We start from the raw sequence: 20774 nt of genomic DNA on the forward strand, positions 1-20774 counted from the left end.
AGCGCCGATTTTCATGGCGCGTTGCTTCCCTAACAGACCTCGTTCGCTCTCGCTGTGCTCGGCTGGCCCGATCGCAAACCTTGCCTCGGCAGAGAGACGCCGCTCGGGGGCCCGGGGGGACACGGCCGCGTCCCCCCGGGCCCCCGAGCGGCGTCTCTCTGCCGGTACTGATGCTCAGCATCACCGCACCCCGATGCCCTTTCCAAAAGGGGGCGCCGCTCGCTGTTCCGTCACCCCACCGGGGACACCGGCACCCCGCTCCCCGTTGCACCAGCCCCTTGAGCTCCCCGAGTGACCCGGCTCGGTGGAATTTGCCCCGTGGGACGAGATAAATCAGCTGCCGAGGCCGGCGGGCGTTTGGCTGCCGTGACACGGTATGGATTGGCTCGGAGCTGGCTCCCGCCCTGGAATAAATCCGTGGTGCGTGTCAGCGAGCGGGCCGGCTCCCTGAGCGCCGAGCGCTGCCCATCGATCGCAGCGCCGGGCGTGCACCGCCGTTAAGCAGCTTTTGTTAATTACGCCGCCGCGCAGGCAATTGGATAGAGTCCGAATGGGCGCTCTTGGCCCTTTCCTCTAATTAGCTCGGGGGGATTAATCATGTGGACGGGGGGAGAGATGGCACGAGATAACTCAAATAACTCGGTGACAAATGCGCCCTGAGCGAGGAAGCGATTCAGTCCCACGCTGCGGCCATCAGGGGAGCGGAGGGGTGGCTCTCCCCGGGGTGCCCAGCACCCATGGGTGCCCGAGAGGCTGCAGGCACGGGGATGTGGGGCTCTGCGGCGTGCCAGGGCTCCGGGCATCCCCACTGGGGACCGCACACAGCGGGTGCATGCCCAGAGCCCGGGCATCTTGGGCGTCTTTCTGCCCGGGCAAAGGTGGCGCGAGGGTGGCCTGCCCTCGCCCTCCCTCCACGTGCCTGTGCCTGGTTATCTGCAAAGCCTCAGATTATTTTTAATGCCTCAGGATTTGTTAGCGATGCGGCTCAGGGCTGGAGCCTCATCAAAGGGAAGGCTGACGGCGAGCCGATTAAACCTCTTCTCTGCCGCGGCAGCCCGCAAGCCTGGGATGGAGACCCCAGTGTACCTGGAAAGCAGCGGCCGCAGGTTTCCCTGCACATTTTCCAGGCGTCCTCCTTCTGTTTGTGGTCAGAGGCACCCGGCCGCTCCCGGGGCTGCTCCTCTGGGGCTTACCACGAGCAGCACTCCGGGCGTGAGCGTGCCAGCGTCCTGCAGACCAGCCCTGGAGCTGGGCTCACCGCTGGGAACAACAGAGTGGGGTTGGAAGGGGAAGACGTTTCCTCCTGGGAACGTCGTGCCATGCGAGCCACCGGGCACAACTCTGTGCCAATAACTGTGCCAGGGCGTGGGCACCGGCTCCGGAGCCTGCCGGCAGCGCAGCAACGTCGCTGCTGCTTCCGAGCACGCGGAGCTGGGGAGGGTTTTGCTGTTCAAAGCCTTCTGGAGAGCTGGCTGCTCCCCAGTGCCCAACTTGGGAGGAATCTTCTCCCTCCTGTGTTTTACTTGGAATAAACAGTGTGTGCGGATGCAAATGAGCAGGGGGAGAAGCCTGGCGGCGCGCTGAGCGCCTGGTGCTGCAGCGGCTGAAATGGCTCCGTGATAGCAGGGGCAGGCGAAGAGAGCAAGCACGGGGCCGCGTGTGCTCCCAGCGGCGCGGTGACCAGAAATTCGGGGCCATTTCCTCTCTCTGCGTCCCTTTCCTTCCTTCAGACGCTTCCTCAAATGTCTCTGCTGGGCACTTCCATTTGCAGGCTGCAGCCCTGGTTTTCCCAGCTCGGGCAGGCGCTGCTGTAGCAAGGTCAGTTGTGTCCCGGGGCTGCCGGCGCCGCTCGGCTCGGCGCGGCCGCTCGGGGCCTCGACCCGGGCAGGAGGGAGCACAAAGCCCCTCCACAAAGCCCCCGAGCCGCTGCAGGCTGCTTTTGGCAACGGCTGGGCTTCTGCAGGCTGGGGGGTTCTCTGCAGCGTGGGGCTTGGGGCATGCCCCAGATGAAATCCCGGGGTGATGGGCTCCGTGCACGCCTTCGTGATGGGAGGATCCCACGCGGAGAGGTGGAGGGGGCTGGCTTTGGGAAGCTGAAGGTGAGGTGAGCTGGCTGCGGCTCACTGCTCGCAGCAGCGCCCTTTCTGCGGGCTGGGCCGAGCGCCCTGGGGAAGGGAACCGCACGTGTGGGCGCACAGCGTGGTGCCGGAGCCCAGGCCAGGCTCAGCCAGCTCCGTGTGCCCGGCGGGGAGCAGGAGGCGCCTGGGGGTGCTGCCATGTGGCACACGCTGCGTGTCCCACTGGGTCACCAAGCCACGGAGCAAACGCTGCACCGTTGGGAACGGGACCAGCCTGTGGCTCCCTGACGCAGTAGTGTTACGGTCCTGCTGAGCGGGGTCAGCTGCGATGGGCCCCGATGGGGTGGGAGAGCTGGAGCAGGACTGCAGAGCGTGCCTGTGTGCCGGGGCACGTCAGACCTGCTGCCCAGCCCCGTTTTCTCTTTCCTCTCTTACTCCCACCAGCAGCACGTGCTGGTACCGAGCTGCTCCGGGACCTGGCCGTTGGCACATCTGTGGCGTGCCGGTGCCTCTCCGCAGCGTCTGAGCTGCTGCTGTCCCCGAAACGCAGCCTCCTGGGGCGGCCCCCCTCTGCGGGATGCTGTGGGGCCACAGTGGCCTCAATCCCAGCGCCGGGGCAGGTGCCAGGACACGAGGGCCCAGCTCCCTGTGGAGTATGGAGGCCACAGCTCTGCTCCAGCTCGTGCTGGGTCGGTGGGAGCGGGCTGCAGATGGGTCGGAGCAGGCAGCGGGCACCAGGTCCCCCCGCACAGACCTCCCCCTGTCCCCGCACCGCAGTGACCGAGGGGCAGGGGACCCACGTGAGCTGCCTGGGAGCAGCCCAGCAGCTGCGGAGCACTGAACAGGAAAAGCCAAACGGGGAAGATCGGTGCCCGAGCTCCCCAAAGTGGCATCTGCTGGTGCCCGGCACGGCGGCACAGGGGCAAGGGTGTGCGCGTGGCTGCGGTGGCAGTGCCCTCGTTTGGAGGGGCAGGGTGGGCTCTGTGCCGTGTCGGTGATGTCCCCAGGGGTACCCCGTGCCCAGGAGGGTCAGTTTGGTCCCAAGGCATGGGGACAGGGGCAGGACCTCGGGGGTCCCACGTGTGGGTGCTTGGGGCATGGCAGGGGGTGCACGTGGCAGCGGTGGGTGGCAGACCAGACCTGCTCGGCTGTAATTACTGCCCGAAACGCCCGCGGATCTCCCGTCCCTTCTTTGTCCCAAACTCACAGGGACTATTTTTGCCCCCCCTGCGAGCTCGTGCCACGTGTCCGGGTCGTGCAGGGGAGCTGGGCTGTGCCCGCTCCTGGCTCGGAGGCCGAGCGGATGCTCCCAAAGACCGGAGCGCCAGCGTGGCTGGGGAGCACGTGGGGGGGACCATGCACGGGGGCTGCACGCTGGGTACCACGCACCAGGGACCACGTGCCCGGGGCTGGATGCAGGGGACCACGTGCTGAGAACCGTGTGCTCAGTCCCTGAGTACCAGGGACCACGTGCTGGGGGGCCACATCCTGGGCACCACGTGCCAGGGACCACGTTAGAGGGACCCTATAAGAGGGACCCCGTGCCAGGGACCACACTACAATGACCCCGTGCTGGGTCCCACGTGGCAGTGACGGTGTGCCGGGGACGTGGTGCTCAGCACCCCGGGCACTGCTGTGGGTTTGAGCCCTCCCTGCACGCCCTCCCACACAAGTTGGTGGCGAGTTTTAGGGCTGGGGTCAGCTCAGCCACCCTCTCCCCTCACTGTGGTGCCGGGTCGGTGCTGGCACGGCGGGGGTCTCGCCGGTGGGGTGGCCGCAGACCCCGGTGGTGGCAGGGGACAGGGGCGGGTGACATTGAGCTGCGCCGCGGCGCGCGGTCTCTGTAGTGCCGTTCTTCCCGAGGCTGGATCTCCTCCAGGGAGGAGAGCTGCCGGAGTGATTTAATTCACTCTGACTGCAGCTGACCTTGGAAACCCGCTGATAGACGGCCGCCATCGACACCGGCTCCGGGGGGGGGGGGGACACACAAGCTTGGTGCGGCCCCGCGGGCACGGGGGAACCGAGCAGAGCCGGCCGCTGCGCCGATGGGCTGAGCATCACCGTGCTGGTGGGCCGAGCTTTGCTGTGCTGATGGGCCAAGCATTGCCGTGCCAAAGGTCTGAGCATCACCGTACCAATGGTCCCTGCATCCCACAGCCCACCCCAGGGCCGAGCTCCCTCCCGGTGCTGGCAGCTGCGGGAGCTCAGCACGCTGCTCCCCGTGCTGGGAAAGTGCTCGTCCTTTTTACCCCCATGAAGTATTTGCTGGGTTGCAGGTCTGCTGGGTGACAGTGATGGAGGCTTGTGCGCGTGCCTGCTGCCCGACGGAGCCTGGGTCTGGGGTGCAGGAGGTGCCCGGGGGTGCAGGAGGTGCCCTGCTGGGTCTGGGGTGCAGGATACAACCAGATGGGCCCGGGGGTGCAGGATGTGCCCAGCTGGCTCTGGGGGTGCAGGAGGTGCCCGGTTTGGGGTTTGCAGGTACATACAGGAGATGCCCAGCCAGATCGGGGGGTGCAGGATGTGCCCAACCTGGGGTGTGGGTGCAGGAGGAGCCCCAGTCCGCTGGAGCACCCTGCTTGCAGCTGCAGCCCGTGCACCAGGGTCATCCCCTTGCTGGGGACACGAGGGGACAGGAGCTGGCCGGGGGAGCAGCAGGGATGCGGCAGCACCCAGGGCTTGGCCATGAAATAGCTTTGAGCTGGGGCTGGGGGTGTCAGGGTGACACAAGCTGGGTGGCGGCGGGGCCGGCGGTGCAGGATGCGGGCGATGCAGCCACGAGCCAGCTGCCTGCTTGGTGCCGGCCCCGAGCACCTGCTTCTGGCCGTTGTCCCCACGGCATCGCTCTGAGCTCGCGAGGAGAAGCATCCCTGTAGCAGCTCTGCTCGGGGCTGCAGGCAGGCAGGAGCCAGGTGCTAATTACCTGACAATTTTAATTTCTGGTTTGCAGCCAGCTCCAGCCGCTGGCGCGCTGCTGCTGCTGCTCCTGGCACCCCGGTGCCCCGTGCGTGCCCTGGGCAGGGTTGGTGCTGCAGAATCGCCCGGCTCCTTGCAAGGTGCAGGTCCCCACTGCACACCACAGCTCCGGGGCCTTGCGTGTACCCTTGTGCCGGGGTTGTGCTGGGAGGCACGGGGGGGGTCGGGGCTGCAGGTGGGGTCAGGGGGACGCGGGCAGGTCCGAGCCCCTTCGTGCTGATTGCGTAGGAAGCTCGTGGCGAGCTTGTTCTCGCTCCGGGGGGGGGGGAGTTTTGCCTTTGCAACTTGTCAGCTGCAGCTGTGCTGGCATCACGCAGGCGGGGCACGTGCCAGCTTTGTCACCGCGCTGAGCCTCAGCTGTGCAGGGGACACGACGCAGTGCGACGCTTCGCAACGCAGCAGGACGCGGCACTGTGCGACGCAGCGCGGTGCAGTGCAACGCCGCACAACGCAGTGCAACACAGCACCGTGCAACACAGCACCGTGCGATGCAACACAATGCAGTGCAGCGCTGCACAATGCACCGCAGCACAACACAATGCGGCGCGGTGCAGCGCGATGCGACGCTGCACGATGCGACATGGCACCATGCAATGCCACGCAGCACAATGCAACACAGCGCAACACGATGCAGTGCAGTGCAATGCAGCACAACGCAGTGTAACGCAATGCTGTGCAGCACAGCGCAACGCAACACAATGCTGCATGGTGCAATGCAACACAGCACGGTGCAATGCAACACCGTGCCATGCAACACGGCGCCATGCAATGCAGTGCGATGCAGTACGACACAGCACGATGCAGTGTGGTGCAGCGCAGTGCGACGCAGCGCAATGCGGTGCAGTACAGCACAACACAACAGCACAATGCAGCGCTTTGCAAAGCAACGCAACGCACCGCACCACGAGGCAGCGCAGAACAAGGCAACGCAGCGCTGTGCGGCTCGGTGCAATGCGATGCAACAAAACACCACAAAATGCAGCACAGCACAACACGGTGCGGTGCATTGCAATGCCGCACAGCACAGTGCAGTGCGCGGGTGCTGCAGGCTGAGCTGTGACGCCCAGCCCGACCCCTGCCTGCTCTGCCCCTGCCGTGACGATGCAGGGTCCTAACGATGCAGGGTCCTGACGATGCAGGGTCCTGACGATGCAGGGTCCGTGCCCAGGTGGGGGCTGCCCCGTAGAGCTGCTGGCCACCCTGGCTGTTTGCTGGACGCTTTGCCCAGCTCCAGCCGAGGTGTTTCCTAACCGAGCTGTGCCTCGCCGCCTTGCCCGGTGACAAAGGGCCCTGTAGTAGTTTGAATTCCCTAACCTGCCTTTTGGAGTAATTGTTGTCTTTTTTTGTCGTACAGTTGTTATGACAATAGTTTCACGGGGAGGAATTCCTTTAACCTCTACCCTTAATTGGCTCTTTCCTGACAGAGCTCCCTCTTTTGTTGCTGCTAAAACATGATTAGATCTGCTGCTCCAGTGAGTGATCTGACGGCAGGAAATTTTGACTCAGTCGTACCTTTTTGCATTTTTGTGCTCATTTAAAAAGCGAGGCTTGTAAGGAGCCGACAGTTTGAAAGGGTTTCGGCGACGCTTTCTTGTAGCGCTGCGCTCGACGCCTGTCTGTCTCGGGCTGACGGCACGGAGTGAAAAAAAAACACGGGGAAAGCGTGCAGTGTGTGGGTGTCCCCTGGGGGCAGCAGCCGGAGGATCCCCCGGGGGCTCCCCCTCCACCTATCCTTGCCCCGGGGCCCTGTTTGGGGCAAATGTGGAGCTTTCGGTCACTGGCAGGGGCCCTGCGCTGGCCTCGCTGCGGGCACTGCCCAGCCCCGGCACGGCCTCTGCTCCTCCGGATCAAGCGCCAGCTTTAATGGGGAGAAATCGGCTTTTTTTGCAGAAGCAGGGTGGTGGGATTAGGTCAGATTTGCATAGAAATGGTGCGTGCAGATGTGGGAATGCATTAGCGGCCTGTTCGAGCACGTGGGCTGGGAGTTCAACTCTGGTTTAATTTTCCCTGCTCTTTATTGCCTTACCGTGGCCGGGAATTGCAGATCCACACTGGCACTGCACGCAAGTGCTGGTGCTGCTGGCGCTCTGGGTGCCATGGTGGTGGTGCTGGTGCCGTGGGTGCTGCTGGCGGTGCCGCTGGTGCCATGGGTGCTACCAGTACTGCTGGTGTGCTGCCCGAGGACTGGGGAATGATGCCCTGGAGCTGGAGTCGGGCACTCAGCCCTGCACATCCCTGCACCCCCAGGTTGTGCTGAGCCCCGCTCCGGCAGCAGCGACCAGCAGCAGCGCAGCAGGAGCCGCCCCAAGCTGGACCCCTTGCAGCTGGACCCAGCGGTCCCGGGGTGCACCCATCCCCATGCAGGGTGCACAGTTGGGTGATGGGGGCACCCCGGGGTGCTCCCTATCCCCCCGAAGCATTCTGCAAGCCGGGCTCTGCGTGCCGCTCGGTGCGGCGCCGGCGATGCTGATGCCGCCTGACAGCTGCGGCTCAGCAGCGAGCTGTGCCGTAACGCACCTGAAGGTGCAGCCGCGCTCTCATATCAGAGCCCGAACACCATCACCCGTACACCAGGAGGCAGCCGGGCTGGCTGCGTGCTCGGGATCCCGGCCACGGCTCCTGGGCGTGCGGGGAGCTCGCAGCGGGGCTTGGCAGGAGCCGGGCACCCCGGGGACCCAAGCACCCACGCCAGGAGCCCACGGCGCAGCTTGTCCGCCCGGCACGGCTCCGGCTTCACCCAGCTCACGCTGCAGCATCCGAGGTTGCAGCGCTGACAGCGCCACCGGGGCTGGGGCATGGGCAGGTTTTGGGGCCTGGGGGTGCGGGGATGGGGGCACCGCGGCCCTGACGCTGCGCCCACGCTGACCCCTGTCTGTCCCCGCAGGTGAACGTGACGGTGGACTACATCCGACCCGCCAGCAGCGCCACCGAGACCGTGCCGGCCTTCTCCGAGCGCACGTGTGCCACCGTCTCCATCGGGGGAATGTAAGTGTGGCCCCGGGGCCCCGCTCCGCGCTCTGCCTCCTGCGGGATTGGGACAGGGGTGGCCCGTCCGTGCTGCCCTGCCCGGCACTGCATCGCCCTGTGCGCCCCAGCGGGGTGGTTTGGGGCCGCGAGGTGCAGGACCCCACCACGAGCTGCCCGCCTCCAGAAGCATCTCAGCAGTGGGTTTGCTTTGGAGGAGCTGTCACCGCTCCCCGCACTGTCTGTTCTGTCCCAGGGGTAAAGGACATCGCCACCCCCCCAGCCCGGTGCAGCGGTTTGGGGGCTGCCCCACACACACCCACAGCCCTGTGGCCACGGGGAGCCCCCGCTCTCAGCCGGAGGCTGCCCCCCTCGTTGCCAGCCCATCCTCCACCCCACCCCAGCACCATTTTGTGCCCCAGGCCCCTTTGGTGGCTTCCCTGCCCCAGGGGTGCGGGGGGGGCCCTGCTCCTCTGCCCCTCCTGGCAGCGGGGCGGTTCTGGGGCAGTTCACGTGCCCGGCTGGCAGCGGACGGGAGCCGTGCGGGGATGATTTGTCATAGGCCGTTTCCTCCTCCTTTTTTTTTTTTTTTTCTGTAGCAGCTATTTTGGAAAGCCACCAAAGTGCTGCAGCTCTGCTCATTTTTTTTTGCACGTTAACCCGAGGTCTGTGAGAGCCGAGCAGCGTGCGCTGCGCGGGGGAAGCGTAGCCGTGCACGCGGGAGCCGCACCGCGTCCCCTCGCCCCGTCACGCCCCGGTGAAGGCACCCGCCGGTGACCTGCGGCTGCGCTTGTCTCTCGGGGGGGTGAATCCCTCTCCGGGGCAGGGGGCTCGCTGGTGGGGGTGCCGGGCCGGATCCTGAGCGCCTGCGCCCCTCCTGGCAAGGCTGCCCCGTCCCCCCTGTGCCTCCGCTTGCTGCTGGGGGCTTTGGGCGCTCCCCGTGCCCCCATCCCCATGCACCGGGGTGGGAAGCAGGTTCAGGGGGGGCCCCAAGCCCTGGGCTGTGCCCGGTGCTGGGTGCTCAGATCCATCCCTCCTGCTGGCTTCGTTACCTGGGTTGCAGTGCTGGGAGAGGAGGCTGTCAGCAGATGGGGCTGCCGGGGGGGGCAGTAGCATTTGTGGGGGGGTCAGCGGCCGGGGCAGCCCCTGGGGGCGCAGGGCGGCTCTGCAGCACCAGGCGAACCGGGTGAGTAGGGCTCCCCCCTCCAGCAGCAGCTCGCCCCGCGCTGCCGCCTGCTCTCAGCGTCTCCGGCTGCAAATTGCCTTCCGAAAGCTCCCGAGCCCTGTCTGGGGAGTGAGCCCGACGGGCGTTTTCAGGGCCAGCGGTCGGGGTGCCTCCATCGGCACAATGAGACGGCGGCGGGGTGAGCCGAGTGAGCAGCGAGCATCCCGCCGTCGGCACCCCGCCGCGGCGTGCCGGGGGCCGGTCCTGCCTCGCCCCGAGCGGTGCCGGGTGCTCTGCCCCGGGTGCCGGTCGCTGCGTGGGTGTAACAGAGCGGGGTCTGTGCCGCCGGCCCGCGCCGCGCCGCGGATGCAGCGGGGAAGAAAGCCTGGCTTGTGCGCCTGGCAGCCGGGCCGGGCTCAGCCTGCTTGGCAGTCGGAGCACGCCGCCGGTGGGGCACGGCCGCTCTCTGGGGATGGGAACCGGGGAGGGTTGCTGGTGGCTGCCTCGTTTCTGGGGGCTTCGGCTCCCTCGTTTCCGTGCCGCTGCTGTTCATGCAGGTGGCCCCACGGCAGTGGAGAACAGCAGGAGGAGAGGGGACGGGGCGGGGTGGAGGGCGATGGCTCCCTGCCCCGAGCATCTCCTCTCCGTGGGGTCAGCTCTGCCCAGGGCAGCAGGGAGATGCTGCTCCGGGCAGCCTTGGAGGGGGCCGGCGTGCAGCCAGCCCCTGCTTCCAGCTCCAGGCTGGGCCACGCGTCCCCCTGCCCTGGAGCACAAAGCTGGCCCCGCTGCCCACGTCCCTGCCTGCAGCCCTGCTCATATCCCTGCCTGTATCCCTGCACCCATCCCTGCCTGCAGCCCTGCTCACATCCCTGCCTGCTTTCCTGCTCCCCTCCTTGCCAGCGTCCCTTCCCACATCCCTGCCCACTTCCCTGCCTGCATCCCTGCTCACGTCCCTGCTCACATCCCTGCCTGCTTTCCTGCCCCCATCCTTGCCTGCATCCCTGCCCATGTCCCTGCCCACATCCTTTTTCATATCCCTTCCCACATCCCTGCCCACATCCCTGCCCACATCCCTGCCCACGTCCCTGCCCACGTCCCTGCCCCAGCCCCACTGCTCCCCCCAGCACGTTTCCTGCAGGCAGGCTCCGTCCTGGTGGCTCTGGCCACCCTCGGTGCGTTCACCTCGCTGCCCAGCTCGTGTCCTCCTGCTGTCAGGGCAGAGCTTTGTGCCCTGCAGCAGCATCACTGCGCTGACCCCCACCAAGGGGCTGGTGGCGATGGCAGCGGCCGGGAGAGGGGGAGCGCCGCGGGCACCGCTTGTGCCGGTCCTGGTGCTCGCAGCAGTGCCCATCCTGTGGCATCCCACAGCACCCCATGACATCCCACAGCACCCCATGACATCCCACAGCACCCCATGACATCCCACAGCATCCCACGAGTGTTCTGCACCACCCTGCTGCATCCTGCCACATCCCACGGCATCCCGTGACACTCAGCAGCATCTTGCCACATCCCACAGCATCCCGTGGCATCCCACAGCATCAGTTGGCATCCCACAGCATCCCACACCGTCCCGTGACATTCAGCAGCAGCCCACCGGTGTCCCGCGGCGTCCCCCAGCATCCCATGACACTCAGCTCTATTCTGCCACATCCCACAGCATCCCACGGCATCCCGCGGCGTTCTGCAGCATCCCACCACATCCCACACATCCCACAGCATCCCGCAGCATCCTGCACCATCCCGCAGCATCCCGTGACATTCAGGGCTGAATCTGAAGGTCCCAGGACCGGGGTGCTGCGCACCGGGGCCGCCTGGGTGCAGGTGGTGAGCTCAGGGGCTGGCTGCAGTCGCTGCTCTCGTGGCGCTTTCGCCGTTTGCTGCAGGCAGCTGGGGCGGGGGGCACAGCCCGGAGCCCGCAGGAGGGGCTGCGGCGGGTGGAAAGCGCCTTTGAGCCAACTTGGGCTGGATTTTCTGGGGAAAACTGCGAAATGAGTTCCGTGCTGCTGGGGAGCGTGGGGGGAGGCTTGCAAACGGCCCTTCTCCCCTCCGCCCTGCTCTGAGTGGCAAAAACTGTATTTCACGGCCTAATGAGATTTTTCCACAGCAAACAGCTTTTCATCTGTGTTCCCATATTCCCGTTCTTTAATCTGGGCTTAGCGGGAGGAAGCATCTTCCCTCTGCGCCCCGGCTCCCGCTCCGCTCCAGAGGCTGCCTGTGGAGGCGGGGGCCGTGCTGGGCCCCCCCAGGAGCAGGGCTGCGGCACGGCACCGCGCTCACGGCCGGGGGGGGCCTTCTGCAGGCCGGATCGCTGCGCCCCCCTCCTCGGCTGCTTCTGGGCCGAGCCCTGCTGTGCGGGCTGCGGGGACTGGGCGGTGGTGGCGGGTCTGGCTGCGGTAGCAGCATGCGCCCACGGCATCACAGCCGTCCCCGCGCCCACGGCACCGCTGCAGCGTACCCATGGTGGTGGGTGCAACCACTGCAGCGCACCTGCTGCACTGCAGGCACCAGAGCCGTGCACCCACTGCAGTGCAAACACCGGAGTGCTCCCATTGCTGTGTACCCATCGCCACGCACCCACTGCATTGCACCATTTCGTGCAACCGCTGCGGAGCACCCATTGGGCTGCACTCATCGCAGCGCGCCCACGGCACTGCACCCGCCGCAGCGCCCATCGCGGCGCCCACGCCGTGCCTCCCTGGGTGCCCAGCACACGGCCTGCACCCCGCCACCTGCCCCGGCAGCACTGGGGTCCCCACATCCCAAGGTCAGCAAAGCGTGACGGAGCCTGGGGCACGCCAGCGCGGGCGGTTTGCTTTGCATTCGAGCCGCGCGAGCCCCTGGCCGTGCTGGGGTGCTCGCAGGGAGGGGTTTCCGTGCCGTTACCCGTTGAGGGGGAGCTGTGCCAGGGGTGCCCGTGCGAGGCAGCGGGGCCGGGGGGGCGTTCACCCCGAGTCCCCGGCAGCAGCTGCCAGCACTCTGCTCTCCGTTGCGCAGCCACGTGCGCAGCGCGGTCGGTACCTGCGTGGGCCGCGGTGCCAGGGTAAAGCTGGGCTCGCGCCCAAGCTCCGTGTAGGTTTTTGCAGCCGCTGGAAAGGGACCAGATTTCGCTGCTGCCTCGCAAGCTGCTCCCTCCTACGGGGAGGAGGTGGCTGCGGTCTTGTCCCCGGGAGCCGCGAGGATGCCGGTGCCGGGCTGAGGGCTGGCAGAGCTCCTGGCGCTGGGTGGGGAGCCGCGGGGGGGCCACGAGCGCGGGGACTTGGAGCGAAGCCACTCGTGCCGTTCAGCAGGGCAACCCTGGGGCACTGTCCCCGAGTCCCCCCTGCCTCGCAGTGCCCTCCGTGCGCTCATCCTGGGATGAAAGCTCTCACCAGGACGGTCGGTCCTGCAGGGCAGCTGGGGGCGATGTCCCTGTCCCTGCACGTGCCACGGCGCCTGGGGGGACGCTGCTCGCCCTCGCACCTGGGTTTAGGAAGGATGTGCCGCTGGCATGTGGCCCCGGGGAGGAGGAGAGGCTCCCACAGGCTCCCGCTGGCGTGCACGGGGCTGGGGTGTGAGTGCTGAGCCAGGACAGGCTGCGCCTCTGGGCGATGCGCACAGAACCATTGAACATCCCGGCTTGGAAGGGAGCTGCAAGGAGCATCCCGTCCAGCTCCCGGCTCCACACGGGACCCCCCGTAACCAAGCCGTGTGTCTGAGAGCGTTGGCCAAGTGCTTTGGGGTTGGCCAAATGCCACCGGGGGGTGCGGGACCCCTGGGGTCGCAGCGGGATCGGGGCCAGGCACCCGTTGGCTTCGCGGTGCTGGTGGCTGCTGGTGGTGCATCCTCCTCCTCGGAGCGCTGATTCTGGCCTAAAATCCTACAGGGGGAACCCAAAGTTGTTTAACCGCGGGCGTGGGATTGGCCCCAGGCTGGTGCCAGCGGGTGGTCCCGCAGGTGGGCAGGGCGCCTGGGACCCCTCGGCCCTCCTGGTTTGATCAGAAATCTGCAGGGGTACGTGACACTTAAAAACCTCATCCTTGCTTAATTTAGCCGAAGTTTCCCAAGAAACTCCCAGTGGCGTTGCCCTGAGGTGCTCCTGGCTGCCCTGCGAGGAGGATGAGGGGCGGATGAAGGCGCGGCTCTGGGCTCGCTGCTCGGAGGCCCGGACAACCCACTCCAGAACGAGGAGTCGTTTCCTTCTAACCGGGCTGTGATGTATTAACGTGGCTCCGGTTGCAGAGGTGGTTTAACATTAGATTTTTAATGATCCCTCCATTAATCCTGGTATTCTGGGATTTAATGCTCGCTGCCCTCTGACCGGTGGAAATGATGAAAACTCTGATTTCGTGCACGTTGGACGCTTCTGGAGTCCGGCACCAGGAGCTGCAGCTCGTCCTCTGAGGGCAGGGGATTAAAGGCTGGGGACGGGGCAGGGCTGGCCGGGAGTGGGATCCGCAGGACCCCTTTGGGCTTTGGGGTGCAGGGGGGCCAAGGCAGGGTCTGGGGGTTTCCCCCAGCCTCGTGCTTGCTCCCAGGGGGTTTCAGCTCGGCCGGCTGCGGGCTCAGCCCCCTGGGAGTGGTTGCAAGCACAGCGTCACACAGGGAGTCCGTCGGCTCGCGGCGGGTTCGTGTTTCTGGGAGGAAGGTGACAACAGCCAGCACTGGCCCCTTTGGGTGTCCCCAGGCCAGCATTTGCTCCGGGTGCCTCCATCCCGTGCTGCAGAGCCCGCTGGGGACCCAAAAGCGGCGCGGCCGCGCTCCCCGCGCAGCCCCAGCCCTTAGGACTGCTCCTTTAGGACCCGGCAGCGCGGTGGGAGCAAACACCGGCAATCGCGCTTGTCTTCTAAAGAGCCATAACCACGCTATTGCTGAATAAATGAAGCCATCAAGCAGAGGTGGCAACAAGATTACAACACTTCACAAGTGCTGGGGGCAGAATAAAATCGTCCGTTTAGTGAGCAGACGGAGCGCTCGCTATCGCGCTTGTTTCCTGATGCTTTCCGTGCCGGGTTTTAATCTCCTTCCCTCCCCTCTGCCCAGACCTTCCCCCACTCCCTGCTCTCTTCCCAGACCGGGGCTGGGGGTGCCGGGAGCTGCCCAGGGCTGTGTGGAGCTGGGTGTCTGCTCTGGGGGCTGCAGACGGGGGCTCACGGGACCCCCAGCCCGGATCCAGGCAGGCTGTGCAGATGGGACCCCCGGCGCCGGGGTGGGGACACGGGACAAGGAGCTGTGTCCCGGTGGGTTGTGACCTGTCCTGCCCGGTGCTGGTGGCAGTTGCCACTGGGGCCTTGTCCCCAAAGTGAGTGGGGTTGGGGACGTGCTGCTGCCACGTGCAGATGTGCTGCAGCCCCCTGGCAGGGCAGCCCCCCCCCAGCGCACCGGTGCCGTGCCGTGGGCATCTCCCCCGTGCGGAGCATCCTGGGGTCCCGCATCCCTGGCCGTGCACCCAGCAGTGTGCGGTGCTGCGGGGCTGGGGGGAGCCACCTGCACCCGTACACTGCGCGGGGAGGATGAGGACGGGGGCAGCACGGTCCCCTCCTGCCCCTGCCAGCCCCTCAGGGCCGGACGGGAAGGCAGGGAAAGAGCCCGGCCGGTGCGCAGGTGCTGCGGGGCTCCCCGGCTGGTAGGTGGCGGTGCCCACGCTGCTCGCGCCTCGCAGCCTGGCGGGGCGGTGCAGTACGAGCTCTCGCACGTGAGCTTCTCCCCTCGCACACGCCGGTCCTGGCCGCGCGCCTCGGCCCCGCCGTGGGGGGGAGCCCCCGCTCGGCTCCGCGCCCTGCCCGGGGCGCCAGCTGTCAGCGGCCCCGCGCGCCTCTCGCTGCCGCTCGCTCTGTGCTGCGACAGGCGTCAGCTGCCACCCACCTCCCGCATCTCCTCGGCGCCGTGGCTCGGCCGCAGATGGCTGGCTTGCTGCAAAAGCTGTCCCCACCGGAGCTCGCCTGGGGGGACTCCCTCCGGCGGCAGCCTCGTGGCTGCCGGAGGCGGCTGCAGGTCTGCGCGTGAGCGCAGCGCTCCCTGGCACGGTGCCGGCGGCCCCGAGCTCACCCGCGGCACGTGCCGGTGGTGCGGGGCCGGGCAGCGTGCTGGGCACCGGTTCCTGTCGGCTCCCTGCCCGCCGGCTGGGTGCAGCCACCCGCAGGTGCCCGAGGGCAGAGCCCAGGGAGGTTTCCTGCCGTGGGGCAGAGCAGGGGGTACCTGGGGCTCGGGGCCGCTCAGCACTGGCCTGTGGCTGAGCACCAGCGCTGCCAACCCCAGGTTCCTCGGTGCTGGTGCCCTGCAGCGTGTCTCCGTGGTCCCACAGGGCCGTGATTCCCATCCCGTCACCACCCCGAAGCCCGAAATCCCCCAGGGGCCAGGGGTGCTGGGGCAGAGCAGGGCCGGTGCCACCAGCCCTGCGCTCGCCTCCCCCCGGCACAGCCTGGTGTCCGCTCAAAATAGCTCTAGGTGCTTATTCCTGGTTGCTTGGCATTTTGAGCGCTACCTTTGCAGCTGCCTCCCGCTGCAGCTTATTTCCTCGTTTACGAATGCTTAGCTTTTTTCCCCCTGCTCCGAGGCGAGACCTATTTTCGGCTGCCGGTGATGGCTCAGCCCAGCCCCCCCAGGGGCAGGGGGGTGCTCCCGGGACGTGCAGCCCGACGAGGCCCCCCGTGCACACGCACGCTCATCCATACGTTGTTTTAAAGTGGTGAATTAGCAGTCCATGCCCTGCATATGTAATCGGAGGAGAATTACAGATGCACTCAGCGAAGTAGAATTTATGAATTTGTTTAAAGCGGCAGAAGGTAATGGCAGCCAATTTACCGCGCCGCCGCGGCGTGCGGCGCCGGTTGGCAGGCAGCCCTCGAACCCATCCCACGTCGACCTCTCCTCTCCTCCCCGGCGAGGGGATGGTGGGGGAAGTCATCGGGAGGGAGAACCACGGGCAGGCTCCTGCCTGGCAGCGCTGACAGCTCTCCAAAAAGACGGGCGGCTGCGGCGGGGATGGGGACGGCGGGCAGCCGTGCCGTGAGACGTCCCTGCAGGGACGGGCAGTGTCCCATGCTGGTGGTGGAGGCGTGTGGCCATCCCCAGACAGCGTCCCCAGGACACGAAACCATCCCATGGGTGGTCCCCGCTGGCTCTGGTCGCTGTCAGACACGTCCCCCTCATCATGTGGGCAAACGGGAGCGGGGTGCCCGCTCTGTCACTACGCTTGGGGTGCTGCTGCGCCCAGGGCATGCCTGGTGCAGGGTTTTTTTGGGGTGCTCACGGGAGCGCAGGCTGGGCTGCTGCACGCTCGTGCACACCCCCGAGCAGCAGGAGTGCCCATTAGTCGTTACACGGTGCTGCAAGTACCTTCCCTTGGCCGGCAGCCCGAAACTGGAGGGGGGTCTCCTCTTCCTTCCCCCGGTGTGTCCGGTGCCACGCACGGGGTCTCTGTGCCGGTGCTGAGCCCCCCCCTCTCTCTTCTGCCTTGCAGCAACATCGCCGAAGCGCTGGTGAGCAAAGGCCTGGCCACCGTCATCCGCTACCGGCAAGACGACGACCAAAGATCCTCGCACTACGACGAGCTCTTGGCCGCAGAGGCTCGGTGAGTGCCGCTGGAGCTCGGCCGCGCCGGGTGGCGGTGCCGCGGGCACGGCTGGCTCCCTTCCCAGCTCCGCTCCCCCCTTCGTGGTGCTCGGGGCGCCCTCCCTGCCCTTCAGCAGCCTTCACCCTGCACTCAGCCCTGGCTCTGCAAGCTCTGCCCCCAGCCCCGTGGAGCTGAACCCCCCCCCCGCGTTACAGCCCCCTCCATCGCAGCCCGCGCGGTGCTGGCACGGCAGCCGGGCTCGGCGCTGGCGGAGGGCCAGGCGCGCTCTGAGTCAGTGGGAGCCGGCGCAGCGCATGTGGAATCTCCGTGCTAATGCTGCAACTCCCAGGAGGCAGATTAAAGAAGATAACATTTTTAAAAAAAAAACGCCCCGGGGGGGGGGGTCGTTGGAGCCTCACGGCCCATTGTGCTGGGAGCACGGCCGGGTGCAGGGGTCCGGGGGCCCCGCACGGCTCCCGGGGCAGCGAGCCCACCGAGCGCTGCCGCAGCCGCCCAGCCCCAGCCTGGCTGCGGGAGAAGTAATTGCATTTAAGCCGTATGACGTCTGAGCAGATCCAGAGGACTTCAGACACATTCTGGCCTCCCGTAATTAGGTTGAGGTTATCGTGGTGAGAAAAATGTGTGTGGCTGCTCCCTGCGCCGTGTCCTCGACGGAGGCAGCAGAAGTGCTGATGCAGGCTGGGGCTCGCTGCCGGCCCTGCTCGGCCCGCTGCGGGGAGCGGGGCGCTGCGTGCGCTGGGGTGCGCGGCCAGGCGTGTCGCCCAGGTGTGTGTGCTCCAGATGTGTGTGTGTGTGTCGTCCAGCTGTGTGTGTCGTCCAGATGTGTGTCACCCAGGTGTGCACGGTCCGGAAAAGCCACCCAGATGTGCGCCATCCAGATGTGTGTGTCCTCCAGGCGTGCATGGTCCAGGCGTGCCATCCAGGCGTGCGTGGTCCAGGTGTGTGCAGTCCAGGCGTGCCATCCAGCTGAGCGTGTGCCAGGCGTGCCCGGTCTGGGTGTGTACCATTCAGGTGTGCTCGATCCCAGCTTATTTGATCCATGGTCCAGAAGTTCACGCTCTGGGCTTGTGAGGTCCAGCTCTGCACCATCCAGCTCTGCACCATCCAGCTCTGCACCGTCCAGCTGTGCACCATCCAGCTGCGCATTGTCCAGCTGCACATGGTCCAGGCGTGCACGGTCCAGATGTGACTGCTCCAGCTGTGCTCGGTCCCGGTGTGCACGGCCCAGGCGTGCGATGTCCAGCTGCGCTCGGTCCTGCCCCACTTCATCCTGGTGCCACCCGAGTGGGGCTGGGTCCCTGAGCAGCCCTCGGTTCCCCCCGTGCCCCCGCGGTGCCTGGCCTGGCCCCGGCTGCTCTCCAGCAGGATTTCAGCTCCTCCTCGGCAGCAGCTCCAGCCGCAGCTGCCGGCGCGGTGCCGCCAGCAGGGGCGAGCAGCGTTGAGGGGGCTGCGCAGTGGTTTCTGCCAGCCCGCCGTGCAATACGGTGACGGGCTCTGCTGCAAGCCTCCTCTCACCAGGGGGGGTGGGGGGCCGCTACCAGGCCCTGGCTCGCCCTCCTGCAGCCCCCCCGCATGGTGCAGGCGGCTGTGATCCGCGGCCAGCAGCTCGCTCGTGGCCTAATTGCGGCACGATGGGGATGTGCCTTGTAGAGCGGATGTGCCTGGCATGAAAGACGCATCTCGGAGCGCTCCGGCACCGAGCCTGCAGCGTGCTCCAGGCTCCGAACCCGGCCCTGGAGGTGTGGGGGGGCCGGGGCCTCCGAGTGAGCAGGGCTTGGAGCAGGGATGAGCTCGGAGCAGGGATGAGCTCGGAGCAGGGCTGAGCTCGGGGCAGGGATGAGCTCGGAGCAGGGATGCACTCGGAGCACTGCTCGCTTCGGTGATGGTTGCTCGGGGCTTGTAAAAATGCTTCCAACCTCTCGGCTTGTTAGCAAAGCCTGGAGTTGGGTCTGCCCAGGCTGAGCTGCTGGAGCCTGCTCTGCCCTCCTTGGGGTATTTGGGAAGGGGGTGATCGGTGTCCCGTTCCCACCAGATTTTGGGGGATTGTGGACATCGCTCTGCACCCCGCAGCATCCCCTGGCAATGCAGGTCACAGAAACTCTGCAAACAGCTGCTGAATAAGTCCTATCCCCTCCTCTGGGAGCACTCCGCTCCCCAAGGTGTGGTTTTCGTCCATCCCTGCTCCAAAGCAGGTGTGTGGGGGCTGCACGTCCCCTTCCCCGCCCCGAGCCCCCTCGGGAGGGTTTCCTTGGGCCCTCCGGGAGCTGGCGGTGGTGGCCCAGGGGACGCAGAGCTTGAGCAGGAGGGGACATCATGGCACATCCCTGCCCCGAGGGGGCTGCATCCCCGGCTGCCCTTGCTGGGCTTTATGGAGTTTGTTTGACTTTGTCCCTCTTCTAAAGCTGGGGAAGGAGCTGCTTCCCTGTAGGAAAAAGCTGATTCTTCCCGAGCCACTTATCCCTGGGTGCAGCGCTGAGCGGGGAGGGGTGTCTCGAAGCAGGGAGGGAGAGAAGAAGAAATCCGTTTGCTGATTTAACAGGTTGGCTTCTGCCAGACAGCTCCTCGAGTGATACAGCTCAGCAAATTGATTGCTGTACAAAGCCTCAGCAGGGCCTTTGAGTTTTCTCCCCTTGTATTTTTATTATCATCACCGTCCACTCCGAGCGAATTCGTGCCTCTTGCCTGGGAGCAGCTACGAGGTCGCTGGCGGGCGGCTGCGCGACGAGGCGCTGCGACGCCCGCAGGCGGGGGCTGCGTCGGGTTCCCTGCTCGAGTTATGGGAAGGAAGGGCACGGAGCAGCTTTATCCATGGGGATAACGCGTGGAGGAAGGTGCAGCCACAGCCTGCCAGCCGCGCTCCCCTCGCACAGGGGCGTGCACGGTGCAGGAGTGCCGGCTCTGCCAGGGAAGCCCCAGCTTGGGGATGAGCCCGAATCACTGAGGGGGCTGCAAACCGGAGCTGTGGGCGCAGCGAGAGCTGGTTTCCAGCCGGATTTGCCCTGCCTGCTGCCAACAGCCATCATCCCAGACTAAAAACATCCCCGACCCCAAAACGCCAGGTTTGGAGCTCATGTGCTGGCGCCGGTCGGCACCGCGCCGCTCCGAAAGGCAGGGCAGCATCTCCGGGTGTGCTTTCTGCTGCGTGCACCTGGGAAATAAACGCGGCCTTTGCAGGCTGGAAAAGGACAGAGCTGTCAGGGGAAGGAGCCGTCGGCGTCTGTAATGAACGTGCGCTGCCCTTCCACCTGCCGCCGCGCTGCCGCCCTGCCTGTGCCGTGCCGGCAGCCGCGTCTGGGGGCACCGCTGCTGCTCCTGCATGTGGCAATAAGCCCGGCAGCAGAACCACGTCGGGGTCCCCTCGGGGCCCTGGGGCAGCTGCCCCTGCCGCCCCCTGGGCTTTGCAGTGCCCGACCGGCTCTGGCTGCGTTTCGAGCTTTCCTTTGGCTTCTGAGGAGAAGGGCCCGGGGGTGCTGATGGGTGAGAAACGCAGCACGAGGCGGCACGGTGCGCACGCAGCCCAGAAGGGCAGCCAGACCCTGCCCCCCCCTACCCACTCCATGGTTCTCGCAGCTTTGCAGCTTGACCCCGACCTCCCTCGCTGCGGTTTTGGGTGCCTCTGCCTCGTGGGTGCTGCCGCGTTACCTCCTCCCCGCTGCAGTCGCTGCTCCTGTATTCGTAAGGGATGCGCTTCCTCGGCGGCCGGAGCCACCAAGAGCCCTGCGCCCCCGTTTCGCCATGCCCCACGTGCAGGATCCCGGCTGTCGGGGTTTGGGGATGGAAAACGCGGGTGTGGGGCTCGCAGGGAGCTCCAGGGGCCAGCACCAGCTTTGGCGCCCAGCTCGTTTCCCAGCCGTCCACTGGTGCCACGAGCGGTATCGCTTCATTCAGGCCGTTTCCTGAATGCAGTTGGTTAACGTGGCAGGAACGTGCTTCCTTCAGAACTGGAGCATTCGCTGCATATTTTGCATTTAAAATGATCGGTGCGATTAAGAGCTGAAAGAAACAGGTATTAACTCTGGCTCGGGCTGGGGCGCTCTCC

The 20774-nt window shown here is 66.4% G+C and overlaps 1 protein-coding gene across 1 annotated transcript in view; it reads left to right on the forward strand.

Moving 5' to 3' along the window:
- The window catches only part of SND1 (staphylococcal nuclease and tudor domain containing 1), a 115258-nt gene that overhangs the window by 51718 nt on the left and 42766 nt on the right, over positions 1-20774 (forward strand). Inside the window, 2 exon segments of the mRNA XM_080577514.1 lie at positions 7936-8036; positions 16622-16732. Of these exon segments, the coding sequence (XP_080433640.1) occupies positions 7936-8036; positions 16622-16732 (212 nt within the window).

The sequence above is a fragment of the Anser brachyrhynchus genome (assembly GCF_964034855.1).
Source record: "Anser brachyrhynchus genome assembly, chromosome: 1".
In the NCBI taxonomy this organism is placed as follows: Eukaryota; Metazoa; Chordata; class Aves; order Anseriformes; family Anatidae; genus Anser; species Anser brachyrhynchus.